General features: G+C 49.8%; 1 protein-coding gene across 2 annotated transcripts; it reads right to left on the bottom strand.

Moving 5' to 3' along the window:
- Positions 1-105: 105 nt before the first annotated feature.
- RBM28 (RNA binding motif protein 28) lies at positions 106-26,266 on the bottom strand. 2 transcript variants are annotated; one of them, XM_058681395.1, is made up of 19 exons: positions 26,074-26,266; positions 23,148-23,306; positions 22,702-22,793; positions 22,218-22,293; positions 21,357-21,449; positions 19,813-19,884; positions 18,913-19,105; positions 18,630-18,781; positions 16,678-16,750; positions 15,109-15,218; positions 12,143-12,216; positions 11,314-11,449; positions 10,373-10,437; positions 8,508-8,666; positions 6,764-6,913; positions 6,349-6,423; positions 4,002-4,255; positions 3,429-3,528; positions 106-648 (listed from the first exon to the last, which is right to left on the bottom strand). In XM_058681395.1, the coding sequence occupies exons 1-19, from the start codon at positions 26,189-26,191 to the stop codon at positions 514-516; spliced, it is 2,286 nt and encodes a 761-aa protein (XP_058537378.1). In that variant the 5' UTR covers positions 26,192-26,266; the 3' UTR covers positions 106-513. The 2 variants fall into 2 exon arrangements, with proteins under 2 accessions (XP_058537378.1, XP_058537379.1); XM_058681396.1 differs by having other exon boundaries at positions 4,002-4,252.
- Positions 26,267-26,804: the final 538 nt, after the last annotated feature.

The following is a 26,804-nucleotide window of genomic DNA, read 5'->3' as shown; positions in this document are numbered from 1 at the left end:
AGCATTTTTCTCCACTCTTACTTGGTCAGCTCATACAACATATGGGTGTGCGTAACTGAGTAAGTCAGGCAAGGCAGAAACATTCACCATAGTACGGGATTCATGTCTTAGAAATGACAATTTGTTATTTTAAAAAGCAAAACAGAAATCTATTTATAGAAGGGGCTTGACAAAATATCTCTTAAAAATACAGCACTCCAGGGGTATTTTACAATTGTTTCCATCCAAGGAATAAAGCACAAACATGTGGAATAATTAAAGACAAAACTTCACACAGCAGTCTGGACAACATACGAGCATCCCGATGGCGTTTGAGTGTTTCCTTGTCGCTTACTGACCACGCACCGCAGGAGGGACCCCAGTTCAGCTGTGCAAGGCCCGGGGAGGCTCCCAACTGGGTGGCCGTGCCCTCGGGACCTTCTTTCCTCTGGTGACAGATGCAGAAAGCGAGGAGGCTTGGGAGCTTCAGCAAGAAGGGCACAGCTCGGCTTGGCGTCCCATCTACTGCCGCCATCAGCTGTCAAACCATTTGCTCCTCTTGGCCAGAGGCACTCCACTGGACGGGCCCAACAGCTTCCGCTTATACTGCTCGACCAGCTGGTTGAAGTGGATTTCAGCTTTGTTTCCCTTAGCTTTCTTCTTAGGTACCTAACACATGAGAAAGGAAACACTGAGCTCCACCTGACTTGCAGACCACAAGCAGAAACAAGTGGGCCCCGACACCAACGCTCACAGGCAAGTAGGGTTTCCAGAAGCCAAGGTGCGGCTCAAAAGGAACTATCCACTGGCAGGAAACGAGGCCACAAGGGCATTGGTGTAGGCCCAGCCCAAGTGTTTCCGGTGGTCATTTGAATGTCAATCCAGGTGAGCTGGCCTAGGGTTTACACATTCTTGCCGACTTTACCAAGAATCCTGCCTACAGGACTTCAAGACAGGATCCCTGGAACAGCAGGGGCACACATTCGCCAGAGACAGATTTCTTTTTCTTTAAAACTTATTTATTTTATTGGAAAGTCAGATTCACAGAGAGGAGACATAGAGAAAGATCCTCCATCTGCTGGTTCACTCCCCAAGTGGCCACAACAGCCAGAACTGAGCCAATATGAAGCTAGGAGCCAGGAGCCTCCCCCGGGTCTCCTACGTGGGTGCAGGGTCCCAAGGCTTTGGGCCGTCCTCGACTGCTCTCTCAGGTCACAAGCCGGGTGCTGGATGGGAAGTGGAGCAGCCGGGATTCAAACTGACACCCTTATAGGATCCTGGCGCATTTGAGACAAGGACTCTAGCCACTAGGCTACCATGTCAGGCCCGACAGATTTCTTGAATAGGATGGGAACTAAATGCTTCTTTTGTCTTTAAAAGAAGCTGAGAAACTGGAAAAGCAAGCCTGGTCTCACCTGCTCAAGAAGGTGGACACGTTTTTTTCCTAAAAAGAACTAGAGTTCCTTGCAAACATGGCTCATGCCAGGACCAGAGAAGCCATCCAGGAGACAAGTCTGGGATGTACTGTGTGAGGAGTCTTCAAGAGTTCATGGAAAGTGACAAATCAGGTGTGGATTTTAGCCCAAGTTTCTTTTTTTTAATATCAAACAAACATTTAAAAAAAGTTTCTGTTAACTTTTGTTAAAAGGCAGATTTACAGAGAAGGAGAGACAGAGAGAAAGATCTTCTACCCACTGGTTCACTCCCCAAATAGCTCCAATGACTGGAGTCGAGTCAATCTGAAGCCAGGAACCAGGAGCTTCCTCCAGACCTACCATGCGGGTGAAGCACGCCAAGGTTTTGGGCCATCCTCCACTGCTTTCCCAGGCCACAAGCAGGGAGCTGGACAGGAAGCAGAGAAGCCAGGACAAGAAGCAATATCCATATGGGATCCTGGTGCTTAGAAGTAGAAGATTAGCCAATTGAGCCATTGCACTGGGACCAAAACAAACTTCTTTTAACTCCATTTTTTCCATTAACTTTTTGAAGTTTGAAAGCAAGGACATTATCAAAGATGAGATCATATTAAAAAGACTCAGGGGGCCTGGCACAGTAGCCTAGTGGCTAAAGTCCTTGGCTTGCATGCATACTGGGATCCTGTATGGGTGCTGGTTTGTGTCCCTGCGGCCCTGCTTCTCATCAAACTCACTAATTGTGGCCTGGGAAAGCAGCCGAGGACGGCCCAAAGCCTGGGGACCCTGCATCCACGAGAGAGACCAGGAAAAAGCTCCTGGCTCCTGACTTTGGATTGGCTCAGTTCTGGCCATTGCGGCCACTTGGGAAGACAATCATCGGATGGAAGATCTTCCTGTCCGTCTCTCCACTTCTCTGTGTATCTGACTTTACAATTAAAAAAAAAAAAGACTCAGGAACCACCCTGAAGGGGCCTCTGCTGGCCTGACACAGGACAGGAACAATGACTGCACTTAACTGAAACAATTCAAATACATGCCAACTCAGAATTTCACAATGCTAGCAAAAATCTTGTTCACTCTAGGACCCAGACAGCCCGTAGCTATTCACTCTGGAAATTGATAAGGGGGAGCATGAAGAAAATCAATATTTAGCTTGCCTTTCCTAGGCCGTCTCGTGATAAGGAATGATTAATAAGCAGGGTTCTTCTTTCTAGAATGCTACTTAAAAAGACAGACAATCACCACTCTGCCACCTGTAATGACACAGTGGGTCTGTTTGGTACTCTGGGGCTGCTAAAGCCACCAGGCGAAGCCCGAGGGGGACGGCCCCTGTGTCTACTGCTCAGCCCTGGTGGCATGCAAAACTGGCAATCAGGTGTGACGTGCCACACAGCATGGAAGGCAACCATGGAACCACCCACGAAACACTCTTGTCAAGAAAATGAATTTGATCAAGCCTCTTGACCCACACAGATGACAGGCAAGGCACATGAGCTGATACAGAAAGGACAGAGGAGGGAAGCACTAATTCACTATGCATTGCATTCCAAAGGCAAGTCCCCCCGCTTCTCGCGGGAATGAGCAGCAGAGAGAGCGGGGCAGTGCGGGGAGCAGCGAGCGGATATTAACAGACTGAAAAAGCATCGCAGGAACGCAAGCAGCAGCACAGCGTGTGGACTCTGTGAGAGCTGACTCACAGTCACCAAGCCTGAAAGACCCCTTCAAGGCAATTGAGGAAATGTTCAGCTGTGTATTAGATGGTACCAATGGTGTACTGAGGGTGTGGTTGAAGCCTGGCCAGCCAGAGGGGCACTGTGACGTTTCCCTGAGCGACAGGTCTCATTCCACAAGAGGCACAGTACCGGGTGAAGTGCGGCGAGGCCTGCCTGGGAACGTCTACTCCGAGCTGAGCGACAGGTGGCAGCTTGCTCTGCCTTTCTCTTCCAGTGCTGAACTTTCACTCTGTTCAACTAACCGAGCTAGGGGCGTGGCTGCTGGCTCACTGATCTCGCCCAGATGCCCTGCAGGACTCACCTGCTTAGAAGCAAGCTGCTGCTTCTCTTGCTTCCACCGGCTTGCTTGGGCCTTTGGCTTCTTGGGAGCGAGGGCCTTCATTTTGCCTTTGTCCCGTAACCTAAAAGAAGATGGCGAGGGTCAGCCCGCGTCCTTCCCCCAAATGGCTCTCAGTTTCCTTGTCTACACTGGCCTTTCCAAGTCCATGACACGTCCTGTCTTTCTAAAAGGGAATACCATCACAGGCTAGCCTAAGGTCCAACACTGCTTTTGCTCAAAACCTCATGGGACTCTCAAATACCCTCATTTATTTAATAAATATTTTGCAACAATTGACTTTTTTTTAAAAAACACAGCACTGATCTGATGCCCCAAAAGGAAATTTCCATTAAGGTCAAATATGTGGCCTCAGCTGAGAGGAAGACCAGGAGGCAGGGCAGAAGGGTGGCAGATGGCTGCTCTGAGATTCCCTCTGCCATCTGATCTGACGGCAATACCCACACTGCTCCAGAGACTGGCACGGCACTCAGCATCCCCTTCACCCAAAAAATGCCACTGAGAAGTCAGCTGGGCCTGAGCCACCGTGCAGCTCACCGAATCTTGGGGCCTCGGTGTGACGGCAGTGCGAGGACCTTCCTCCTCCTCTTCCCGTCGGGCAGCTCCACGTGTTCCACCTCAGCCTTGGTCTGGAAGCCCATCCAGTTCGTCGAGCCTTCCTTGTCCCGCGGCTTGCGGGGAGCCGCACTCGGTTCCACGGCGCGTCTGGGAGCCACCTGCTGCCTACCTTTTCCAGCCTCTGGCTGCTGCTTCAGCGGCTCACGGGCTGCAGGCTTGGACTGCACTTTCTGCTGCATAGAACAAGAAAGAAGCCATCTGCTCTGACAGGATTCGCATGTGGGCAATCTTTAACAGGGAAGGGGCTTTATGGGAGCTTGGTAAAGGAAGGAGACACTGTCCCCCACAGAGCTGGAAACTTCAAAGGAGTGAATCCAAGTGGGGCACAGACCACATCCCATCACAGGCGGTTACTGGGTGGGGGACACAACACAACCGTTTCCCTCCAACTCAGAAAGAGAAGGAAGACACAGAGTGAAGAAGACAAGGGCGCAGAGCTGCAGGAAGGTACAACAGATGTCACAGATTTACCTGCACTAAAATCAACACAATGAAGTTCATCAAAATCTAGACGAATTAACTGACAGAAGCCATGCTGAGAGTACATGCGTTACACGCCCTGTCTGCTGCTGAGCAGCAATGACACAAGAACAAACAACAAAGTGTTGCATTCTTTCAGGACTCATGCCTCCTGGAGATAAGAGACACAAACACACAAAGCAAAGGGCCCGGTGTGATGGCTCAGTGGCTAAATCTTCCTCTTGCAAGAGCCAAGATCCCATACAGGTGCTGGTTCGCGTCCCAGCTGCTCCATTTCCCTTCCAGCTCCCTGCCTGTGGTCTGGAAAAGCATTTAGGGAGGATAACTCAAAGCCTTGGGACCCTGCAACTGCATGGGAGACCTGGAAGAAGCTCCTGGCTCCTGGCTTTGGATTGGCTCAGCTCCAGTCATTGTGGCCACTTGGGGAGTGAACCAGCAGATGCAAGATCTCTCTCTCTCTCTCCTTCTCTGTAAATCTGCCTTTTCAATAAAAATAATTTTTTAAAGCAAAAACAAAATGGTTTAAGGACATTCGCAAGAGTCCATGTAATGAGGGTGAGAGGAGGGCCAATGCTGCTTGAGGAAGAACCATGTGATCTGGGGATGGAAACCGAGTCAGAGAAAGGGACACTTCTACGCAGACACAGCAGTAATGATACGGGGGTTGGGTGGGGGGAGTGGAGGCAACAAAGCAAGAAATCTGGAGGTTTAAAAAAGCTGCCAGCTTCAGAATCTCCCCTGAAGCCATGGCTAGAGGCAGTAACACCTGTTATCTACAACAGCAGAGCTTCCCTGAACAACCAGCTCCCAGGATTTCCCAGCCAGGGCCACCATCCTAGCCACTGACATCAGGCACCTGCTCACCACACAGCGCAGACTACAACAGCTGCCATGTGATGTGTAAGCTGAGGGACAATGTTGATGAGCGCTGTGGGAGTTATGGAATCTAGAATAATCTGGACTTGCGTGTCCTGGAGGATGATGGAGGAGCTCAACAGGCTAATCCTCCACATGCAAGTGCCGGCATCCCTGCTGCTCCACTTCCAATCCAGTTTCCTGCTTGTGGCCTGGGAAAGCTGGTCTAGGTAACTGGGCCCTTGCATTCATGTGGGAGACCCAGGGAAAGCTCCTGGTTCCTAGTTTTGGATCAACTCAGCTCTGGACATTACAACCATTTGGAAAGTGAAGTAGTAAATGGAAAATCTCTATCAATCCTTCTCTAGGTAAATCTCCCTGTCAAATAAAACTAAATAAATCTTAAAGAAAATGAGGACTGTGTGCTGGCTGTGCACTATGCTAGACAATGGTACATCAGCTCATTTCGTTCTCATCCATCCTGGGAGGTAAGTATTTTTACCCCATCTTACAGGGGGAGTTCCAGAGAGGTAACAACACAGCAAGGAACTAGCCAGAGCTTAAACCTGAGTATGTTTTCCTCTCCCCTCCATAGCACAGTGAATTAAAAACAGTTCTAGAACTAGCAGATGGCACACTTCCAGCGCCACCAGAGACCAAAGGAGGGGACGGCTGGCAACTACAGGGATTGGAAAGCCTTGGGCTGGCCACTACGATGCCTCATCCCCAGTGAGCCCTGGGCCAGAACTGCCCATGGTGGCAACCACACCTGCTTCTCTATGGTCTTCCCCTGTAGGGCCGTCAGAGGGACAAGCAAAGGCAGCCACAACAGACAGTCAAAATGGGCAGAGAGCTGCTTCAGGGAGCTGAACAAACCGGAAGTTTCCTTTTGTCCTTTTAAAAACCCAGAGGGGTGTTGGAAGGTGCGTACCTGGCTGTGCTGCATCCTCAGTGCCTTCACTCTCAGCTTCCTTCGGTCTTCCAAAGAGAACTCCACTATGGGTCTCTGCGGCACAGGGAGACAGGACGGCATGCAGCAGACTTGGATGTGGGAGGCCCATGAGCTGAGCTCATCCCCTCCACCTCATGTTCTTCAGCCTCCCAACCAATCGAATCCCTGCTGCTCACCTCTTTTCTCCAAAGACAAGGACAAGTCCGGCAAGCGGGAGCAAGCGGCCTCCCCAGCTCAGCTCCTTGTAGCCCTCTTACCACCCGGGTCACCACTCATGCCCGTCCCACCCCTCCAACTTGTCAATCCCCCCACCACAGAGGACAGTGGGCTGAAGGAGACGACCACCACTGTGCTGGTGGCCGCAGGGACCTCGCCTCCCCGGGGCGAGGCTCACCTTCTGAGACCCGAAGACCTCGGGGTTGTTGTTGATGTGGCGAAGGGCTTTCAGGGCGTGCTCGTGCTCCTGGAATTCGGCAAAGGCGTAGCCCAGGGACTGGCCCTTGGCAGCCCCAGGAGCACCTTTCAGGTCTCGCATCACCCTGCACTGTAAGTGGGTAAGAAACAGTGAGTCACACTGCCTGGCTTGAACTGCCTCAAGAGATTCAGTGAGAGGTCGGGGAACAGAACATAACTGTCCAAAGTCAAACTAGAGCAGCACTTGGAAGGACCCACGGCGGATTACAACAGATGTGTTGCTTCTAAGAGCTCACAAACACAAAGTTTACAAGTTTACAAACACAAAGTCAAACTTCCCAAGGAAAATGTCTAAGAGCTGTCTGTTCCCATACGGCACCATATGGGTGCCAGTTCAAGTCCAAGCTGCTCTAGTCTTGAATAAGCTCCCTGCTAACGTATCTGGGACAGCAGTGGAAGAAGGTCCAAATGTGTGGACCCTGCACCCCTGGAGGAGGCCCGGAAGAAGTTCCTTGTCCTGGCTTTGACTTGGCTCAGCCCTTGCCACTGTGGCCATCTGGGGAGTAAACCAGCGAATCGAACATCTCTCTCCCCCAATCCTGTAACTCTGCTTTTCAAATAAATAAAGTTTTTAATAGAGAAAAACTCAATATAATGCAAATATTGTAGAATATACATAGATCTCTAAATTATGACAGACATAATGAACAGACATGTGGATTTGGATATATAATGGAATCCTATGCCAGTAACGATTTAAGCCACTTACTAAAAACGGCATCAGATAAGTGCTGATGCATTCAAAGTCACTCACATAATTTCCCAAATACCAACAAAGACAATCTGAAGAGGCTTCCAGGGACCAAGAAAACATTGGCAATGACACTTTTTTAATGACTCTTGAGATGGGCATGTAGCCTAGCAGCTAAGACAGCCACATCCCATCCTGTAGGAGCCAGGCTGACTCCTGGCTCCGGTTCCTGTTAGGGCAGATGCTGGCAGCAGAGGCGCTAACTCACTCAGGTTGCTGCGACTCATGAAGATCTGGACTACGTGTCCAGCTCCTGGCTCTGGCCTGGGCTCAGCCCTGGCCACTGGGAGCATATGGGGAGGGATGGGAACTCTCTTTGTGTTCATCTGCTTTCTATCCCTCAAATACATGAATCAAATACCAATTTGGAAATTACTATGCTGTCAAAAAAGGGATATAATATTTGCCATGCAAAGTTCAGTCTGGTGAGAAGAAATGACTAACAACTTCGGGTCGACGTAATGGCACGTGTGATCACACACACACACACACACGGGGTGCAGCAGGGGCCGTGGCGAGGCCTCTGGGCCCATACAAAGTCTGATTTAAAAGAGGAACCTCTGTGTGGCTTTGCCTGGGGCACTGAGAATTCTCACGAGGGCAAACCTAATGGTACTCTTCTGAGGAGTAACATGCACACATTCTCTTCTTTGTAAGAAAATCCATCGTGCATTTAATAAGCTGCTTCCGCGTTTAATAAACTGCTTTATGAGGACAGAGCCTTCCTCAGGTCTGCTGCAGTCTGGTCAGACAGGAAAGACAGTTCTTAGGAACCAAAGAAAAGCTACTGCTCTGTCCACACGGCCGTTGCGAGGGACGCTCACTCCGACACTGGCGGGCAGGGCCAGCTCTCGTCTCTTTGATGCGCACGCCCTTCTCGCCCCGGGTGGCCGTGAGCAGGGCCAGCTCTCACCTCTTTGATGCACACGCCCTTCTCGCCCTTGGTGGCCGTGAGCAGCAGCTTCCTGAGCTGCGTGTCATCCACAGCCTTCGGCAGGTTGTGCAGACAGAGGCGGGTCCGGGAGACAAAGATATTCTGGTCCTTGAGTTTCTGGTGCTTCAGTAGCTCAAACTAAGGGAATAACACACTGTGAACAGGACAGTCCACCCTTTGTAAAGGCAAGCTCGTAGTTAGCCTATGTCAAAGAACCACAGCCCTCCACCATGACCACAGGTAGAGAAAACGGAAGAAAACGGCCTGCTCCACAGAAGGCCCAGTGCAAGTTCACAGAGGTAGGATGGTGGGCCAGCCGTGACAGCAGGCTCTGCAGTAAGCCCTCACTGGGCAAATTACAGGAAGACTTAGGGTTCAATTTTCCAACTAGACAATGGAACTGCAAATCCAAATATGAGCTGCTCTAAATGAGATGACAACCCCCTCAAAAACTGGTTCACTCACCAAGCTGGCCCACCAGCTTCTCATATGGGTGCCAGCTTGAGTCCCAGCTGCCCCACTTCTAATCCAGCTCCCCGCAAATGTGCCTGGGAAAGCAGCAGAGGTTGGCCCAAGTACCTGGACCCTGGACAACCACATGGGATACCTAGATGGAATTCCAGACTTCTGGATTCAGCCTGGCCAAGTCTCGGCTGCTGTGGCCATTTGGGCAATGCAACAGAAGAATAACTGTTGTCTCTCATGCCATCCTACTTTCTAACTCAGCCTTTCAAATAAATAATAAATCTCAATTTAAAAAAAAAAAAGAGCTGACCCAGAGTAAGTAACAAAGCATACTGAGGTTTACCATCTGTCCAACATTCACCTTCCCAACTCAAGCCAACAATCCAGTCCAAGCAAGAGGAAATGGGGCAGAGTGAGGCAAGCAAGTGCCAGTGACCACAGAGGCATGCTCTGCTCTGGAGCAATGATCCAAGCCACGTTGCTCCAGCGCCCTCTCTGGGACGGGATGATGAATGACATCCCCTAATTGGTTTTCTTAAAAACCAATGTGGTAGAAAGTGGTTTACAATTAACTACTTCCTTTGATCCAATAATCTCAGACTCCACTGTTTCTTATTCAGTAAAGGTTTCTAACAAATAATAAAATGCACTTCCTGGAAGTGAGGGTTAAAGGGCGTACCAGGTCAAGGTTCTACAGACTACTTTTCCTCCAGAAAAAAAGCTGTGCCTGCTGTGAATTTACAAAGCACACAAACAGGCTAGTGAGCTTTTTGCTAAATAGGTTGTTACTGTCAGAAAATGGGGTACACATGATTTCCAGATGGTCACTACCAACACAGATGATCCCTCGTCTGGGATCTATACAGGACCAAGCACACTGCCTGCACTGCCATGCTCACTTCCCTTCGTCACCTTCTCCACTTCCAAGTTGCACGGCTAATGCTGTTAACGGTTATGAACCTTCACCATCCTGGACTGGCTTAGCATTTGGAATGTTAAGATACACGGAAAAAAGTAAAACCTGCTGAAATTGCTATCACTAAGCAGCAGAGGCACTGAAGCAGTTCCAAGTAACATTGCAAATGCCTATAACAGGGAGTTCTCCTGAAATGATTTTATAATTTAGAGATAACAACTCCTTCTAAGACCTGGGTCGTCTCCTTCCCCTAATAACTGATCTTTCAAACGTTGCCAGGGTTCCCACCGGCCCTGGTCTTCTGTGGGTCACCTGCTGTCCCACCCTAGCGCCTCTTGTCCCTCCATGCCGTGGGAGGTGTCGAGATCACCCGTGGCTCTTCAATGAGCACATCCGGAACCAGCGGCGTTTCACCGACTCTAGAAGCCGTGCGGAGCCCCACAGGCGGGCCTTCTCTGCTCACCCGTTCTCTTTTGGCCATGTCAGCAGCACTCACACCGTCGGCAGCCTTTGTCCCCGCACGGATCACTGCAGAAGGAGGGGGAGGGGCCAAGGCGTCAGCAAGGGGACTTTCATTGAGCAACAAGAATGTGACTGAATGATGCAAACTCCCTGACCAGGCCCAGAGGACCATGTTGGCCAGGCATGTGGTTCGATCCAGAAATAGGCTACAGGGCTAGGCTGGGTTCGGAGCTGCTCTCAAGGACTACAACTCTGAACATGCCTGAATTTCATTCCACTTTTCATTCTCTTCCCTCACAGAAGCTTCACGGACAAGGGCAAATATACATGGAAAGGCCTATGGAAATTTTAAAATTTTGCAAAGCAAAACATGCCCACTTGTAATCTACCCTTTGGAAGTGAACCCGAGGGCTCAAGTACCCGAGGGCCAGTGATCATCGGTGAGATCAGCCAGCCCAGCAGGCAGTCCCGTTGCACAGAAGCCTAGTAGCAAAGGCCAATGGAAAAACATCACCAGCCCCGGGCCGGCAGCTGTACAGGAGATAAGCTGATAAACACTGAGTGCCCTGAAGAAGTGACTGTTTAACTTAAAGCTGATGTCTGACAATCCTTCCACCATCATGTGAAAGGCAGGGCATATACATTTTAATTCATACATAATTCAAGACTAATTTAAGTCCTAACTTCTTCAGAAAGTCTCTTCCTAGAAAGAACGACAGAAGCAAGGTGACTGGAGTTCGCATTGCCAAAAAAGTCTAAGGCGCTCAGGCAGGAAGGAGAACAGGACTGCCCCCAGCGGGAAGCCCCGGCCACTGCAGCGGAATAACGACCCGTAGAACGCTGTTAAAGAGGACATCTGGGTTTTCATTTGCAACAGTTCTGGATCAGGGCGCAGGGCCAGCTGCTTAGCGGACAGGCTCACATCTCCCTCGCAACACTCACAGCCTTCTCGGGCCAGATAAAGGTTCCGCGTTCCTGTCGGCTTCTTCACCTTCTTCCTCCGGAGCTTTGCAGCCTCATCCCGGGTCACTGCCAGATCCACCTTGAGCTGGCGGCCGTCCAGTTTAAGGCCACCAACCTGTTCAAAAATAACCTCTCTTAAAATGCACAAGCAGAAACTTCAAACCAGACAGGAACAGTGAGGAAAGAGACAGCAAACCCACCACATTCCAGAAGCCGGGCCCCACGATGGGCCAGCCCTCCACGGAGGACAGCTGTGGGAACGGCCCCACACACACCTGGGGCAGGCAGCTTCAGTCACTTACTGTTTCATGGCAATTGGTTAGTTCTAAAGTAGGCCCAAATTAAGGAAAATGATCTGAATCACACTTCTACTAATATTTAAAAAGCTTTAAATTAGTAGAGCGATGTGCGAATACAAAATAATTTAATAACCTTAAAACAATTTACACACAGAAAAATCCCCATTATGTACTTTCTCTCTCAGACATTTCCTCGTCTGAAACACAGACTTCACACCTTCTTTCTCAGCCTTTCACATGACTAGTCCAGGCTGGAAGCAGAACACAGACAGGAACCAGCAAATTACTCTGTTTCCTCAACCTATGAAACAGAGGGCTACTACATACCTCGTGGGGCTGACTTTAGGATTAAATCAGACAATGCATCTAAACCCCAGTATCCAACGTAAAGTGTCTAATGTCTTTATGATTACCGACAGCCACGATATCAACCTTGCGGCTCTGTGGAAGCATCACGTGGTCCCGGAACCACCCTCTCCCGGTCCCAGGGTCACGAAGCATCGTCTCACCTCAGCCTCGGGGGAAGCCGCTGCCAGGCACTTCTGAGCCGCTTCCTGGGTCACAAACTGAGCAAAGGCACAGCCTGCATGAGGGACAGACCAAGGCGAGAGCTCCAGGCCTGGGCCAAGCAGCAGGCCCAAGGCCACTCTCTAGCGGCCGCAGCCTGACGCAGGGTGGAAGCGACGGTGGCATCCACGCACTGAACACGATGACAGAGGCACTGTGTCGAGCACTACAGACAGCCACCTGCGCTCAGCAACACTATCATTGCTTCCTTCATCTCTTCTAGTGCTTCCTAAAACCACAGTCTTATCACCCGTCCACTTAACAAGAAACACAGGAAATGGTGGAGAAATCCCAACCTCCTATTTATTTCAGCATCACCTACCGAGAGTCCTGTTAGAGAGCTAACACAGGAGGCGGGAACCATATAAGCCTGAAGCTGGTCACAGATTTCACTGTCGCAGTCATGTGGGAGGCACCAAGTAGCAGATCTGCCCCTTGGAGTAAAAGTCCATGAACATCACCAGGCAACCAGGAAGCTGTGCCTGTTGTCAGTCAGATGCAAGACCAATCAACCCATCCACATTTCTGACGTCAGCAAAAAAGCAGCCTTTATAAGCAGACAAAAGAAGTTTTACATTCCAGCAAATCCCCTACTAAACGCCCCAGAAAAGAAACAGGGCCACGAGTCTGACCTGCTGGCTGATGAGCCAGCTGGGACATGCACACCCCACAGCAGAATGCCTGGGTTCGAGTCCTAACGTCCACCTTCCACGCAAGCCTCCTGACAATGTCGGTCAGGCAGGCAGGTGACAGCACGAGTGCCTGGGTCTCTGTCACCCACGTGCAAGACCCAGCGGAGTTCCAGGCTCCTAGCTTTAGTCTGGCCTAGCCCTGGCTGTTGGCAGCCATTTGGCTGCGCCTAGACAGAGGAAAGTTTTGTCACTCTGTGACTCTCTCTTAAAAAGAAAAATCATTGAAAAAAAATACAAGTTTCAAAATACTATGTTAGTATCGTTTTAAACGTAAAATACACCCTCCTACGAGACTACCGTAGTTCCTACAGCTCACAGGGCAACAAGAACGGACGGCAGCTCACTGGCTGTAAGCATACGCGTGATAGGTCAGGCTAAAGGTCCCCACTGAGTGTGAGGGGCCCTGCTTCCTCCAGGCAAAGCGGGTGTCCCCGCTCCAGTGGCCCCACGCCCTCCAGTCCTCCACTCCTGTCTCGATCACAACGCTGGTCGGGGGCATCTTCCCAAACACAACAATGGCCGCTTCTGTCTCTCCAGCAGCAGCCTGAGTGCACAGCTTCACCGGATACTCAAGAGAGGGAACCGAACATGGTCAGGTCTCCACCAAAGGAGGGTTCCTCACCAGTGGGCTCAACCACGGAGTCAGTATTTAGGGAAAAAAAAAATACTACATCTGTACTGAACACAGACTCTTTCTTCTCATCATCAACATCTAAAAAATAGGGAATCATTATTTACATTGCATTGGGTATTGTAAGTAATCTAGCAATGATGGTAATGCGAGTATTCAGGAGGAAGTTCATCAGTTACATGCAAACACTATACAATGTCATACACAGAACGTGAGCATCTGCAGATCTTGGTGCCCACAGGGGGCCCAGCACCAATCTTCTGAGGGTACAGAAGGATATCTGTAAGAAGGCAGAAGGGGGAAGAGATGTTTCTGACAGGAACATCAGCCTGGTCTTCCAACAGGAAGCAAACAAGAGCTTCTGTCTCCACAGGCAAGCCTGTCATCACTGGCGTTTCCAGGCCATCTCCCTGACAGTCTGCAGAAAAACAAGCACTTGCCGCTCCTGGTAAGTGAAGCAGCCCAGGGAGAGGAACGAACAGGAGGACAAGCGCAGGTTGCAAGAACAGGCATGCGAGCTATCAGGAAGCTTACCACAGATAAGGGAAGACAACAGAGGGAAAAAAGGAATTCAAATACCCTTGCTAGGATCATTAACTCCACTAACCGACCAAAAAGAAATAAGGTAGGTCAACTGTAGACTATATTTCGAAGATATCAACCCAATATAACACTGCAGTCAAAAAGGGCCAAGAGGTTGGATATTAAGGAAGTAAAGCAAGATCATAAAATTAAAGTAATATCATACTCTGCATATCTTATACAAGTTTAGTTGTCCATTTCTAGAAAAACTGCTAAAAATGAAGATGGTCCAAGAAATTTAACTGAATATTGGACCTGAAGCGCATCAAGTGATTACTCTAGCTACATTCACTCCTTTAATAAATGAGAAAAGTTGGGTTAAGCTAAGTAGTGAAGACACCAGCTAAAATGCCAACATCCTGCACTGCCTGTTCAGGATCACCCTTGGTTCCCGAGCCCAGCTGCCTCCTTAGGCTCCGGGAGGCAGCAGTCCTGACTTGGTAACTCAGTGCTTTAGAAGGACTGCAGGCATGAAACACAGGATTATGACCAATGAGTGGGCAGATGCTTAACCTAACAACAGCATATCAGACTAAGTAACTAACCTTTGAAGCTCAAAATATAGTTTTAGGAACGACAAAAAAAAAATAGCCCAACTTCTGACTGCTGCTCCTACAACAAAGTTTCTCAATCAGCTCCCACCTACAACCGAACAGGAACCAAAAGAAAAAAGAAAAGGGATTCCAGTCATCCAATCAACCTGCAATGATTCATGTCCCACCATCCTATCACATTGGAAATTCAAAGGAGAATAACAAATGGAATTCATATTCCTAAAGGAAATAAACAAGCTTAGACAAACGTATCTGGCAGCCACTGAAGACACCATGGAAGCCACGCTCAACATGCCAGGGCTCCTCATGGCCCCATGGCACTGTGGCACCAAGCTACATCACTGCAGACCCCTCAAAACAGCATACATCACGCATCCTCAACGCCCCCAAGTCAGTGACATGGCGGGGGCCTCAGCCCTTCCAGGGCCTGGCCACTGGACAGCACGCACCTTTGGAGTGCTCTGTGTCTGGATGTAAGACGATGCGAACATATTTAAGATCTCCGAATTGCTGCAGGAGCTCCCCAAGGTCTTCTTCCTCCGAGTCGAAGGACAGGTTTCTGTGGGGGACAGAAGGTCACAAGATAGGTCAACCACGAAAGTACAAAACTGCATCATGTCTGCACGCAGCTGGTAAACTCCCTCCTGTGTACTCGCGTTACAACGCACGAAACGAGTGCAGAGTCCAAGCCAGGGGGCTCCTGCCTCTGAGCTGCGCCCCCGTTTAGAAACAGCATCCCATAGGCACAGGTTTGAACCCCAAGGGTTCCACTTGTGACTCAGCTCCGTTTGTGTGCTGTGAAAGCAGTGGAGGACGGCCCAACACTTGTGCCCCTGCACCCACATCCCAGAAGAAGCCCCTGGCTGCTAGCTTCAGTTTGGTCCAGCCCTAACTATTGAAGCCTTTCAAGGGAGTGGACTAGCAGAAAGATCTCCGTGTCTCTTGCTCTCTCTATAACTGTGCCTTTCAAACAAAATTTTAAAAATAAAAAGATTTCAATGTAAAGATTCCTCATTTCCCCAGCACATCCTTCCAAGGGTGAGAAAAATACTTCCTAATATGAACAGCTACAATTCTACTTCTTTCATACTCAATAACATCCCTACAAATAATTCTAATCCATGAAGTAATTAAAATTTCTCAAAAGGCTTTTTGCAGCAGGACAGCCTACCTACATTATTTCTTTTAATTTATATCCTGTGTACAACCACCCCTTTACCTCCCCTTCATTCCTTTGCCCTAAGTTCTTTACTAACTGGAAGCTACATAAGAGCTGGTATTTGTGGTACTGAGGTCACAGGCTTCAGAATACGACGACTATTCCTCCTCAAGAGGCTGAATCCTCCACTAATACAATACTTCCTATGTACAAGTTCCAATTAACACAGTAAACAAATAAAGGTCGCGAAAACACACGGTTAGGAACTTAAAAGGCTGCACAAAAGAGTAAAATATTTACCTCTAAAATCAAACTCAAAGGACCCAAGTTCACTGGTACTTAACAAAGGCTAAGATACACTGCCCTATGGAAACGACAGTCTACTGCACCAGCAGGACCGACACAGCAACAGCAACCTGGCGGCAAGCCTACCCATCTCCACCCCAACTCTACTCCCACTGTCCTAGAAACAGGCGGGTGTCTTACTTCATTTTAGATACTCACTACAAGAGAAGTCAGGCATCAAAAGTCTTGAGGGACAGGTGGTGCTACTCCTCCCCAGCATTCTTCTAAAACAAAGCCCAAAACCTAGAGGCTTATAGCAGCTGGGCTGATTCCAACTACAAAGGGGAGCTCAGAATGAGCACAAGATCCTCCACTGTGTGTGTTCTGTGTAACAGTTGTGACTCCCTACAGCTCTCATTGTTCAAACGTGCTAAGCCTTAAAGACATCCAAGTCTGCAGGACACAACAGGACTAGCATCAGGAGGGGAGGAAGAGAGGAAGCGGGGAGGGAGCGTGCAGGGGAGCAGGACTCCGCCGGAGCACAGGCAGCAGTTCAGACAGCAGCAAGGCATACCGGATAAAAACCGTTCTCCCTTCACTGACGTCAGAGGGTAACTTCCTCTTCTTCTTCTTTGAGACTTGGGAATCTGAGGGAAAAAGAACACACGGAAAAGCCTCAGGCACTCAACAAGCAGCTAACTTCCTAAAAGATACTGCTTTAATTACAAAAAAGAAAAAAAAAAAAGTAACAGAGGACATTCACGAAACACATGGCAACATGCTTAAACTCACAACTACATAAAAGAATTCTGTAAGAAATGAGATGCTATCTTTCATCCCAGATTGACAAAATCAGATCTGCAGATTCGATTCTGTCCAAAGCCCAGGGGAGGCATTCCCGCCAGTGCTGTTACGGACAGAACTTTCTGGAAACATGAAAGACCAATGACTGGGACAAATCTTTCACCTAGGGCACAATAGACGCACACCCTAAGAGGCAGTAGTAGGTCAAGTTAAATGGGTTCTCACAACACAAGTGGGAGACCTGAATCAATTCCTGCCTCCTGACTTTAGCTTGCAAAACACAGCAAGTATTCAAGGTAAGACTGAGTGGATGGGAGCTCTCTGTTCCTGGCTGGGTCTCAAATTAAAAAAAACAAAACAAAACAAAAAAATCAACTTCGAAGCACAAAGGAAATGTTTGATTAGCAAATGTACACCACACTTTGCGTGTGAATATATGTATTTTTGTTTATAAATGCATCAAAACTCTCACCAGAGTCCAGCGGGGTAGCCTAGTGGCCTACATCCTCATCTTACATGCACTGGGATCGCATGGGCACCAGTCCATATCCTGGCCACTCCACTTCCCATCCAGCTCCCTTCTTGTGGCCTGGGAAAGCAGCAGAAGATGACCCAAAGCCTTGGGACCCTGCACCCACGTGGGAGACCTGGAAGAAACTCCAGGCTTCTGGCTCCTGGTTTTAGCTTGCCTCTGCTCCAGCTGTTGCACACACATGAGGAGTGAACCAATGGATGGAAGCTATCTGTCTCTCCTCTCTGGCTTTAAAATAAATGATTCTTTAAAAAAAAAAAAGCTTATTTCTTCAGATTTCTTACACTGTCAGACAAATATTCCAGACTCACAAAAAAGGAAGAAACCCTCCACCCGGAAAAACACCAGAGCATCTCTTGGTAAAAGCTCTATCTGTTCTTACTACAGGGAGTAAGAGGAATTGGTGACAACTGTACTGAATGCTGCAAAAGGGCCTTGTTGTCAACTGAACTGCCTTTCTAATCAATACACAGCAGCCCCAGCGGAGTGAGACTGCAGTTAAAGACAAGTGAGGAGAGGCACTAAAGCTACCTGAGGGCACTCGAGGCTGGGTGTCCTTCAGGAGCAGGAAGAGACCGTTCTGCTCATTTTGCTAATTCCCTCTCTCCTCCTTGAGGCAAACAAGCAAAAGGCCATGTGAGGACACCACAGGAAGGGGGCAGTCTGCACGCCAGGAAGAGGCTCACCAGGAACAAAATCAGCTAGCAGTGAGACCTGGGGGGAATCAGTGTCTGTGGCTTGAGCCGGCCAGGCCGTGGTCTTGCAGCCAGCAGCCTGAGCTGTCTGTGGAGTCCTTTATCCCCCTCTTAACTCAGAGGAGTTGTTTATTAAAAACCCAACTGGGTCTTTACATGTGATACCCTGCTTATCCAGTTAATCAACTTGGATTTGGACAATCAAGACAGAAAGCTTTTACTTCAGCATTAAGCTAGGCTGCAAATCCCCTAACAGAGCATCTTAAACCTCGAGCACCACTCCAAATTCATTTTAAAAACAAACCAAGAAGAAACAAATAAGCAAACAAACAATTATTTAGAAGAAAGGATTACAAAGGTTTCCTTTGCTGCATTTAGATGCCAACTTGACCAAACATCTTAGGGTCCTATGCAAAGACACCCCAATGGGGGACCGTGGCCCTGTTCTTGGGGCCCAGCCGGAGGGGTAAGGCACTCCTGAGGGCCCAGACAAACCTTCGTCGTCCTGCTCTTCTGCACTGCCATCGCTCCGAGCCAGGTCCTCTGTGTCAGCCACACTACCCTCCTCCTCCGGGTCACTGTCCTCCTCAGAAGCATCTTCGCCATCCTCGTCACTGCTCTCGGCGGGGACAGCTTTCCTGTCTGCTCTGCAACGACAGTCTGCGGCTAAGGATCTGGGCTGCTACAGAGAACCTTGCAACACAGGAAGCAACACGCTGCTGCAGACAGGACATGACACGTCCTCCTCTGTGGACACGGAACAGGCCTGGCTGCTTACCTCTTCCGAGGCTGCACTGCCTTGGTCACCCTGGAGTCTTCATCATCATCATCATCTTCTTCTTCTTCTTCTTCTTCATCATCATCATCATCATCAGCCTCAACATCATCATGTTCCTCTTCTATGTCTTCATCATCTTTGCTACTCTTTTTAACTGACTCCTGATGGTTAGGCTCACAGCTTTTGCCCTTACCTACAGAGAGGTAAAGAAAATCAGAAACATGTTAGTGCTAAAGCAAAGTTATTTTACCATGAATAATTAACACTCCAAAGATCCAAGTTTCTCTAGTTTTAAAGAATTGCAGATTGTATTTATTTGCTTTTCCTGTATGCACCAAGACAACAAATGAAGGGAAGAAAGCAAAAACCACACGAACCAAGCACACACCTCCCAGACTCCTCTGGAGCTCTTTCCACTCAGCAGTAGGCTGAAGTGTGAGCAGCGGGGCCAGGTACCCCCAGGGCCCAGTCCAGTGGGCCCCGGCCAGCACAAGCTCCCTCCAGGGCCCAACCTTGAGCTTCCATCTCTGACAATTCTGTTGTCTGAGAGTCTCAGGGCTTGGAGCCATTGTTCTCTGAAGAAAACCAGCTTTTAAGTTTCTCCATTCTTAATGCTGCACTGCTCCCTAGGATGAGAAGCTGGGAGCAGCAGGGACAATGAGCTCAGCCTCTCCCCCCCATCCACACCCAGGGCTGGACGGAGCTCCCCAGATGGGTCCACACACCTCTGCAATCACTCTTCCTGCATGCTCTGTGCTTTGGGTACACCCAGCCCGGTGTTTGCATTCAGATAAGCAGGTCCTTTTACAATTTTATCATAAACAGAGGAGTTGTCTGCCCCCTCTCGCTCAGGACACACAAGCAAGGGGACTCCTTCTGCCTGACACTCCTGCATCTCACCTGGGCCAGAAACAGGCTGAGTATCTTTATATTTATCCTTTGCCACGGCCCAATCCACAGCCACAGTCCGCCCTGTCAGAAAAGAAAAGTGTTATCAGAGGGTTTTCTTCAACATCTCTACCTCCTATGAGTGATATCCCTACAGTAACAGGACTGGTAGACAAGGAAACTGTCAGTTTAGACAATCCTAGTCTTTCTTTTCCTTAACATGTATTTATTTCTGATGTGCTTGGGCTTCTGGGAGCAGCCCTCTCCCCTTCTCTCCCCATGACACAGGAAGGAAAAAAAGAGATTGGAGACAGTTGTCTCATCTACTTTCCCCATTCCTTAACACCCCCAACCCTGGCTGGTGGTCCACATAGGCACGCATCCTTCATAACTATGTGAATATCATCAAAAATAGAACGAATTTATTATAAATAAAAATGAAATTTAAAAAAAGACTTATAAAGAGGAGAGAAAGAAAGATCTTCCACCCGCTGGCTCACTCTTCAGATGGCCGCAACAGCCAGAGCTGAGCCCATCTTAAGACAGGAGCTGGAGACTCTTCTGGGTCTTCCACATGGGTGCAGGGTCCCAAGGCTTTGGGCCTTCCCAGGACACAAGCAGGGAGGTAGATGGAAAGTGGAGCAGCTGGGACTCAAACTGGCACCCATATTGGATCCTTGCGCTTGGAGGAGGAGGATCAGCCAGTTGAGCTATTGCACCAGCTACAGGATGCTAGTTCTTAAAGAACGCTTCCAGTAACTGTCTACTCCTTTTCACATTTAGCCTTTTCTTCAGTGAACAGAAATTCTGCCTTTCTATACAGCCAGCACACCCAGGATAATGTGGAATAAGAACAATGTTTCCAGCAAGACTAATAAGAAGGAAAACAGGAATTCTGGAATCATCTGTACGATTCAGAGCCAGAAAGTCTCTAAACAGATGTCCTCCTTGAGCACAGTGCCAGATGAATCAAGAGCAGCCTCGTCATTTAACAGCCCACAGAGGTTGAAAGGGGTCATACCCACAAGGGAAGAGCGTATATATCAACCTGCATCAACTAACAATTATTCCAGGGAGGGTGGGCACGTGGCACAGCAGCTGGGATGCCCATGCCACATTCCATATCAGAGCCCAGTTCCAGCTTCCTACTACTCCCCCACCATGGGAGGCAGCGGGTGTTGGGGCCCCTTCCACCCACAAAAGAGACCTTGACTGAAATCCGGGCACCCTGGCCATTGCAGGCACCAGGGGAGTGAACCAGCGCATGAGAACTTTGTCTCTTTGTCCCTCTGTCTTTTACTCTGTTTCTCAAATACATACAATAAAACAATCCTAGAAACATTTTTTTATTAGGAATTAACAGGACACTCAGAAAATCAAGGAAAGGCTACTGATACCAGCGCTTTCAAGTGGAACCCTATGGTCGAGTATCTGGCACATTTCCTCAGAGCAGCCTCCACATTACCAGTGAGAAGCAACGCTAGCATCTCCTGAGAATGCACAGAGAGGATTACCCCAGAGCTTTCCTGCCAAGGGCAAGGGGAGAGAAAACTTGCCTTTTATCTCTTTCATGTTCATGCCTTTGAGAGCCTTTCCCGCTTCTAGGAGGTTCTTGAACTGTACAAAAGCAAAACCACGCATCTTCCCATCTGTGGACAAACAGACAAAAAAAAAAAAAAAAAATCAGAAGCAGCAATGGGATAGCCAGAATACGAACAAGAAATCTGGAACAACCTGGATTCAAAAAATGGCCAAATCCTGCCAACCGGCCAGCCCCTTCTGAAAGCAGCAGTGCCTGTCAGGTTGCCCAGTGCACTCTGACTCTGGCCTGGGGAGCACGACAACATCTTTCTCAAGCTCGAAATAACCAGTCTTGTGAAACTAATTCTGGTCTTCTTAAAAATCCCATCAGGGGGCCCGGCGGCCGTGGCCTAGCAGCTAAAGTCCTTGCCTTGAACGCACTGGGATCCCATATGGGCGCCGGTTCTAGTCCCGGCAGCTCCACTTCCCATCCAGCTCCCTGCTTGTGGCCTGGGAAAGCAGTCGAGGATGGCCCAATGCATTGGGACCCTGCACCCATGTGGGAGACCCGGAAGAGGTTCCTGGTTCCCGGCCCGTTGCGGCTCACTTGGGGAGTGAAACATCGGATGGAAGATCTTCCTCTCTGTCTCTCCTCCTCTCTGCATATCCGGCTTTCCAATAACAATAAAAATCTTTAAAAAAAAAAAAAAAATCCCATCAGGGAACAGCATTATTATTTGGGTTTCTGTGGCTCATCAAGTGCTCTACTTTACATGCACCTGGCGGTGCCACGAACCTTGCATCTCTGCTTCAAACAGCGCTGAGATGGAGCACATGACGGAGAAGCACAGGAACTAATCTGAATCAAATTTATGCCAGCCAAAGGGTACCGGTACCTGGCTTCCTGGGGATGTTAACTTCCAGGACGGCTCCAAACTGAGCAAAAACTGTCTTCAAGTCATCTTCTGAGCACTGAAGGCAAACGGGAAGAAAGAAAAAGAATATATCAACAGCAAACAAACAAACAACCAGCAAACATTTATCAGGAACTGAGGTTGAACATCTGAGCTTCTTTCATACTCTCCACAGGGTGCCAGGCACCGCTGAGCAGGGTCACCTCACTGTGTACCTACGAGGCAGAGAGGCGTCGGAGAGCCTTTCTTCCCCTCCCTTTCTCAGCAGTAACTTCCCCAAGTGAAGGCACGTGGTGTCTTCAGTCGATTCTTGTTGCTACAGGCTCACTTTCTGGATTCAGCAGGGCTAAGTTCCATTGCGCAAAGCAAGGAAGCCGGTGACACCACCCAGGGGAGGCACTCCACCAGAGAGCGAGGCGGGGCTCTGTCCACCTTGAGACCTTCATGCGCTTTCCTGGCCGCTCACCTTAAAGCTCAGGTTCCGAATGATCAACCTGGCTTTCTTAGCTGCCACTTTGGCCTTTTTAGATTTCGGTTCCTTAAGTGTCTCTGAATTTTCTAGAGCAAAAAAAACAAAAGACAGGGAGAGAGAGAGGGGCAATGGAATAAGTTCACTTCTAAACCAGAACATTAGAGGGAAAAGCAAAATCTTACTAGTGACAGGTGACATTCACTGCAGGGTTACACCGCCCAGGAGTACCAGACAGGTGACATTCACTGCAGGGTTACACCGCCCAGGAGTACCAGATTTCCCGGAGCAAGGCGGAAACAGGAGAACCACAGTGAGTATCAAAGCCACACCAGGTGATTCCGGACATCCAGCAGATCCAGGAAGCTTCACACTCTAGAAGCTCCTCCACGAGGCGCACAGCCTCTCTCGGGAGAAGCTCACCCCAGTAGTCAGAAGCTCACCATTTTTCCCCTTGTTCCTGGACTTATCCCTCAGCTTTTTCTTGGCAACTGTCACGCTGATCTTGTGGCCTTCAAAGGTGGTGATCTCCTTGAGTGCCCGCTGAACATCTTCCAGCATGGAGAAAGTGACATAGCCAAAGCCCCGGCATGCCTTGCTCCCTGCGGGAACACAAGAAGGCAGGCAAGCTGGCAGTCAGCGGAGTGAACCACAAGCCAAGGGTGCGACCCCAGAAAACCCTCCAAGCTCAAACCAGCAGATGGACCGCCACACCATCGTGTTAACAGTCTGCTAAGAGTCAAGCAAAAAAAAAGGCCTGGCATCACGGCCTCTTCCACACTTCACTCAAACGGCTGGGCATCCTCCCGCTTCTAATTTGTTGTCTTTACTGCTAGGGCCTCTTCCTGCCTCTTTCCTAGTAACCTCAAGAACACAGAGGACCCATGATCTAGGGTTCTCGATAGGCATGCTCACCAGGAACTAGAACCCCAACAACAAAAATCACTTACAGAAAGTAGGAAAGCACAGTTAGCTTTGAAAATCAGAATGTAGCAACGCAGTCCCTTTTCCAAACAAATTAGCAATAAAAACCTGAGACCCAGACAAAGAACTTCAAACAGCAAACGCTGCTTGGGGATCTTGGAGAGCTCACTGCCAACTCCTTAGGCATCAGTGCTGTTAAACCTTTCCAAAGCATTCTTCAAGTCTCCTAACTCATTTCATCGTCAGAACATTCTCAGGTAAGCCCCAACCATCGCAGCATTTGGAGAATGAAGCAGCAGACTGAAGATTTTTTCTCTAACTCTGCTTTTCAAATAAACAAGGGAATCTTCAAAAAAAAGAAAAGAAAAAGTTTTAGTCATAACTCACTCAACATCCACATCTTAGTCTGCAGTTTAAAAAACATCCATGTGCAGCAGTGTCACACACCCACCTGGATCAATTGTTAAAATAACAACCAGGTGGACGTCTGTACAGCAGAGAGCCACGGTGACAGTCCTAACCACAGACAGGGTGACTATTTACAGAGAAGGAGAGACAGAGAGAGGTGCTGCAACCGCTGGCTCACTCCACAGATGGCACAAGGCTGCAGGAACCAGGAGCCTCTTCTGGGTCTCCCACGCAGGTGCAGGGTCCTAACACATTGGGCCTTGCCTCCGCTGTTTTCCAAGGCCATAAACAGGGAATGTGATCAGCAGCGGAGCAGCCAGGACATGAACTGACACCCATATTGGATGCTGGCACTTGTAGGTGCAGGAATTGCCTGTTGAGCCACTGTGCCTGGCCCCAAGATGGGGTGATTATCAGCCCCGCCTACCCACATACTCAGACACCACGGAGAGAATAGGGAAAGTCCACAAGACATCAGCTTCTACCAGTGCTGTCAAAAAGCCAAGAGGCAGCCATCTACAGACCCAGCTGACTTGGAAGGGGGCGACAGGTGCAATCTGGTTTCCACAGCTGCCGATTTCAGCTGCCCCTGGAAAGCACAGGTAAGAGGAAAAAATGCTTCTACCACCACAATCCTATGAAGCAGCCTCACTCTAATGCCAGCCCACCTTCCTACGAGTGAGAGACTGTGAAGTGTACAGTGGTACTCCACAACTCAGCACCTCTCTCATGGCTCAGAGCAAAACCCATGGGGTCAAGCTGGAGTTCCCGCAGCTGCTTCTTCCAGTTGACAGCCGACCCCTCGGCAGCAGATCCTCTCAACTCCACCTGAGACCAAAAATGTCCACCTTCCAACTCCCTTCTCCACAACCACCATCTTGGTCCAACACCAAGTGTTCGCAACCACATCATGGCGAGAGCCGGCTAACAGCTCTCTGCTGCCGCTCGCTCACAGCTCACTCACCACAGCTGCCACAGAGACTTGAAATGCAAACCAGATCACACCAGGCGGCGGTTAAGGCCAGTCTTCGCAGTAGTCCCCGAGGGGCCACAGGCTACGACAGTCCAGCCCTCACTGCACTCCAGCCACTGGCCTCCACACACACGGGTACTCCTCCTCCAGGAGATGTACCTTCATTCCCATGTGTGTCAGGCCTTCCCTGACCTCCCTACACTGCTACTTGCCACACACATCACACAGAGACTTGCTATGCCCTTAACTTTGTCTCCAGCATGTGTCCGCTCCATCACCACACCTGGCTGACTTACTGTCTTCTCCACCTTGAATGCCTACGAACAAAGATGCCCAGCCGAGTGGCGTGTGCTGCTGGCGCCCAAGCAATCACAACAGTGTGCCCACACATAGCAGGCATTCAATTGGCAACTGCTGCAGCCAGCGCAATGGTTAAACTGGCTAACCCTCCACAAGCACCAGCATCCAAAACGGGGGCTGGTTCACGTGCCGGCTGCCCCACTTTCCATCCAGCTCCCTGCTGATGGTCCGGGAGAGCAGCAGAGGAGGATGGCCCAAGTCCCTAGACCCCTATACCCATGTGGGAGAACCAAGAGGAAGCTCCTGGCTCCTGGCTTCGGATCAGCTCAGTTCTGGTCATTAACCATTCAGAGAGCAAACCAGCACATGGAAGCTCTCTGTCTCCTCTGTAAATCTGTCTTTCCAATAAAAATAAACAAATATTTAATAAGCACCTAATAAATACGTAAGTGGACAAAGAGGCGGCACACTGGTCGGGAGCTGACCGTCACACGCTGAAACACCTAGTGGGCCTTTAAAGCTCTCAATCTCCTAAGCCCCGAGTTCCTGTAAAGGGATGACATAACCCGAGTCAAACTCGCCACCACGCCTTGAAATCAGCTACCGTGAAGCGAGGACCGGACCTGCGGGCGCGCGCTGACCCAGCACGCACACCCCGACCCTCAGGACCCACCCTGGCAGGCTCGGCTCCGCAGCAGAATCAGCTCCCCGGCCCTTCCCAGGGCGACGGTCGGGAAATGCGCCCGTGCGACTCCCGCCCCTACCTTTCTCCGTCACCACGAAGCACTGTTTCACCGGCCCCACCTGACTGAAGAGTTCCTCCAGCTGCTCACTGCGGGCCGAGGCGGGGAGGCGGCCCACGAACAGCGTCAGGCCCGCCATGGCTCGCGCAACCCCGGCTGGCCGGTGCACGCCGTGGCCAACCTGGCTCCCCGGACGACCGCACCGGGGACCGGAAGATCCGAAAGAGTTCGTGACCCAAATGAGTCCGGCGGAAAACAAGGTAGGGCGGAAAGAAAGGTTCCGGAGCGACGGAAAAAAAGACGCGCAGGAGGCGGGACTTCCGGAGCAGGACACCGTCCTCCGTTAGCGCGCTGAGCGCCGGTGCGGGGCAGGAGCTGCACCCGTGCCTAAGGTGCGTATAACGTGACTGCTAGGAGACCCAGCCCGTTCACGAGGGCAGGCGAGTTATTGCCCAGAGTCTATGCCAACCTCTGACATACAGTAGGGTTTTTTGTGTGTGTGTTTTTAGGATTCATTTATCTTTATTTGAGAAGCAAAGTCAGAGAGACACACACAGAGAGAAACGCGAGCTTCTTCTGCTGCTTCACCCTCCAAATGGCCACTGTGGCCAGAGTTGAGCCGGTCCAAAGCCAGGAGCCAGGAGCTGCTTCTGGGTTTCCCAAATGGGTGCAGGGTTACAAACACTTGGGTCATCCTCTGCTGCTTTGCAGGTTCATCAGCAGGGAGCTGGGTCAGGAATGAAGCAGCCGGG

This window comes from Ochotona princeps, chromosome 25 (assembly GCF_030435755.1).
Source record: "Ochotona princeps isolate mOchPri1 chromosome 25, mOchPri1.hap1, whole genome shotgun sequence".
Lineage (NCBI taxonomy): Eukaryota > Metazoa > Chordata > Mammalia > Lagomorpha > Ochotonidae > Ochotona > Ochotona princeps.
Note: the sequence above shows the minus strand (reverse complement) of the source record. Positions and strands in the feature narration are given on the sequence as shown.

Excerpts from the sequence above, each read along its gene's own strand:
- RBM28 (XM_058681395.1), bottom strand. The coding sequence starts at position 26,191 with ATGGCGGGCCTGACGCTGTTCGTGGGCCGCCTCCCCGCCTCGGCCCGC. Across the intron at positions 21,450-22,217 it reads TAACATCCCCAGGAAGCCAG|ATGGGAAGATGCGTGGTTTT; the intron begins GTACCGGTACCC and ends GTTTGTCCACAG. Across the intron at positions 4,256-6,348 it reads TGAGGATGCAGCACAGCCAG|CAGAAAGTGCAGTCCAAGCC; the intron begins GTACGCACCTTC and ends TGTTCTATGCAG.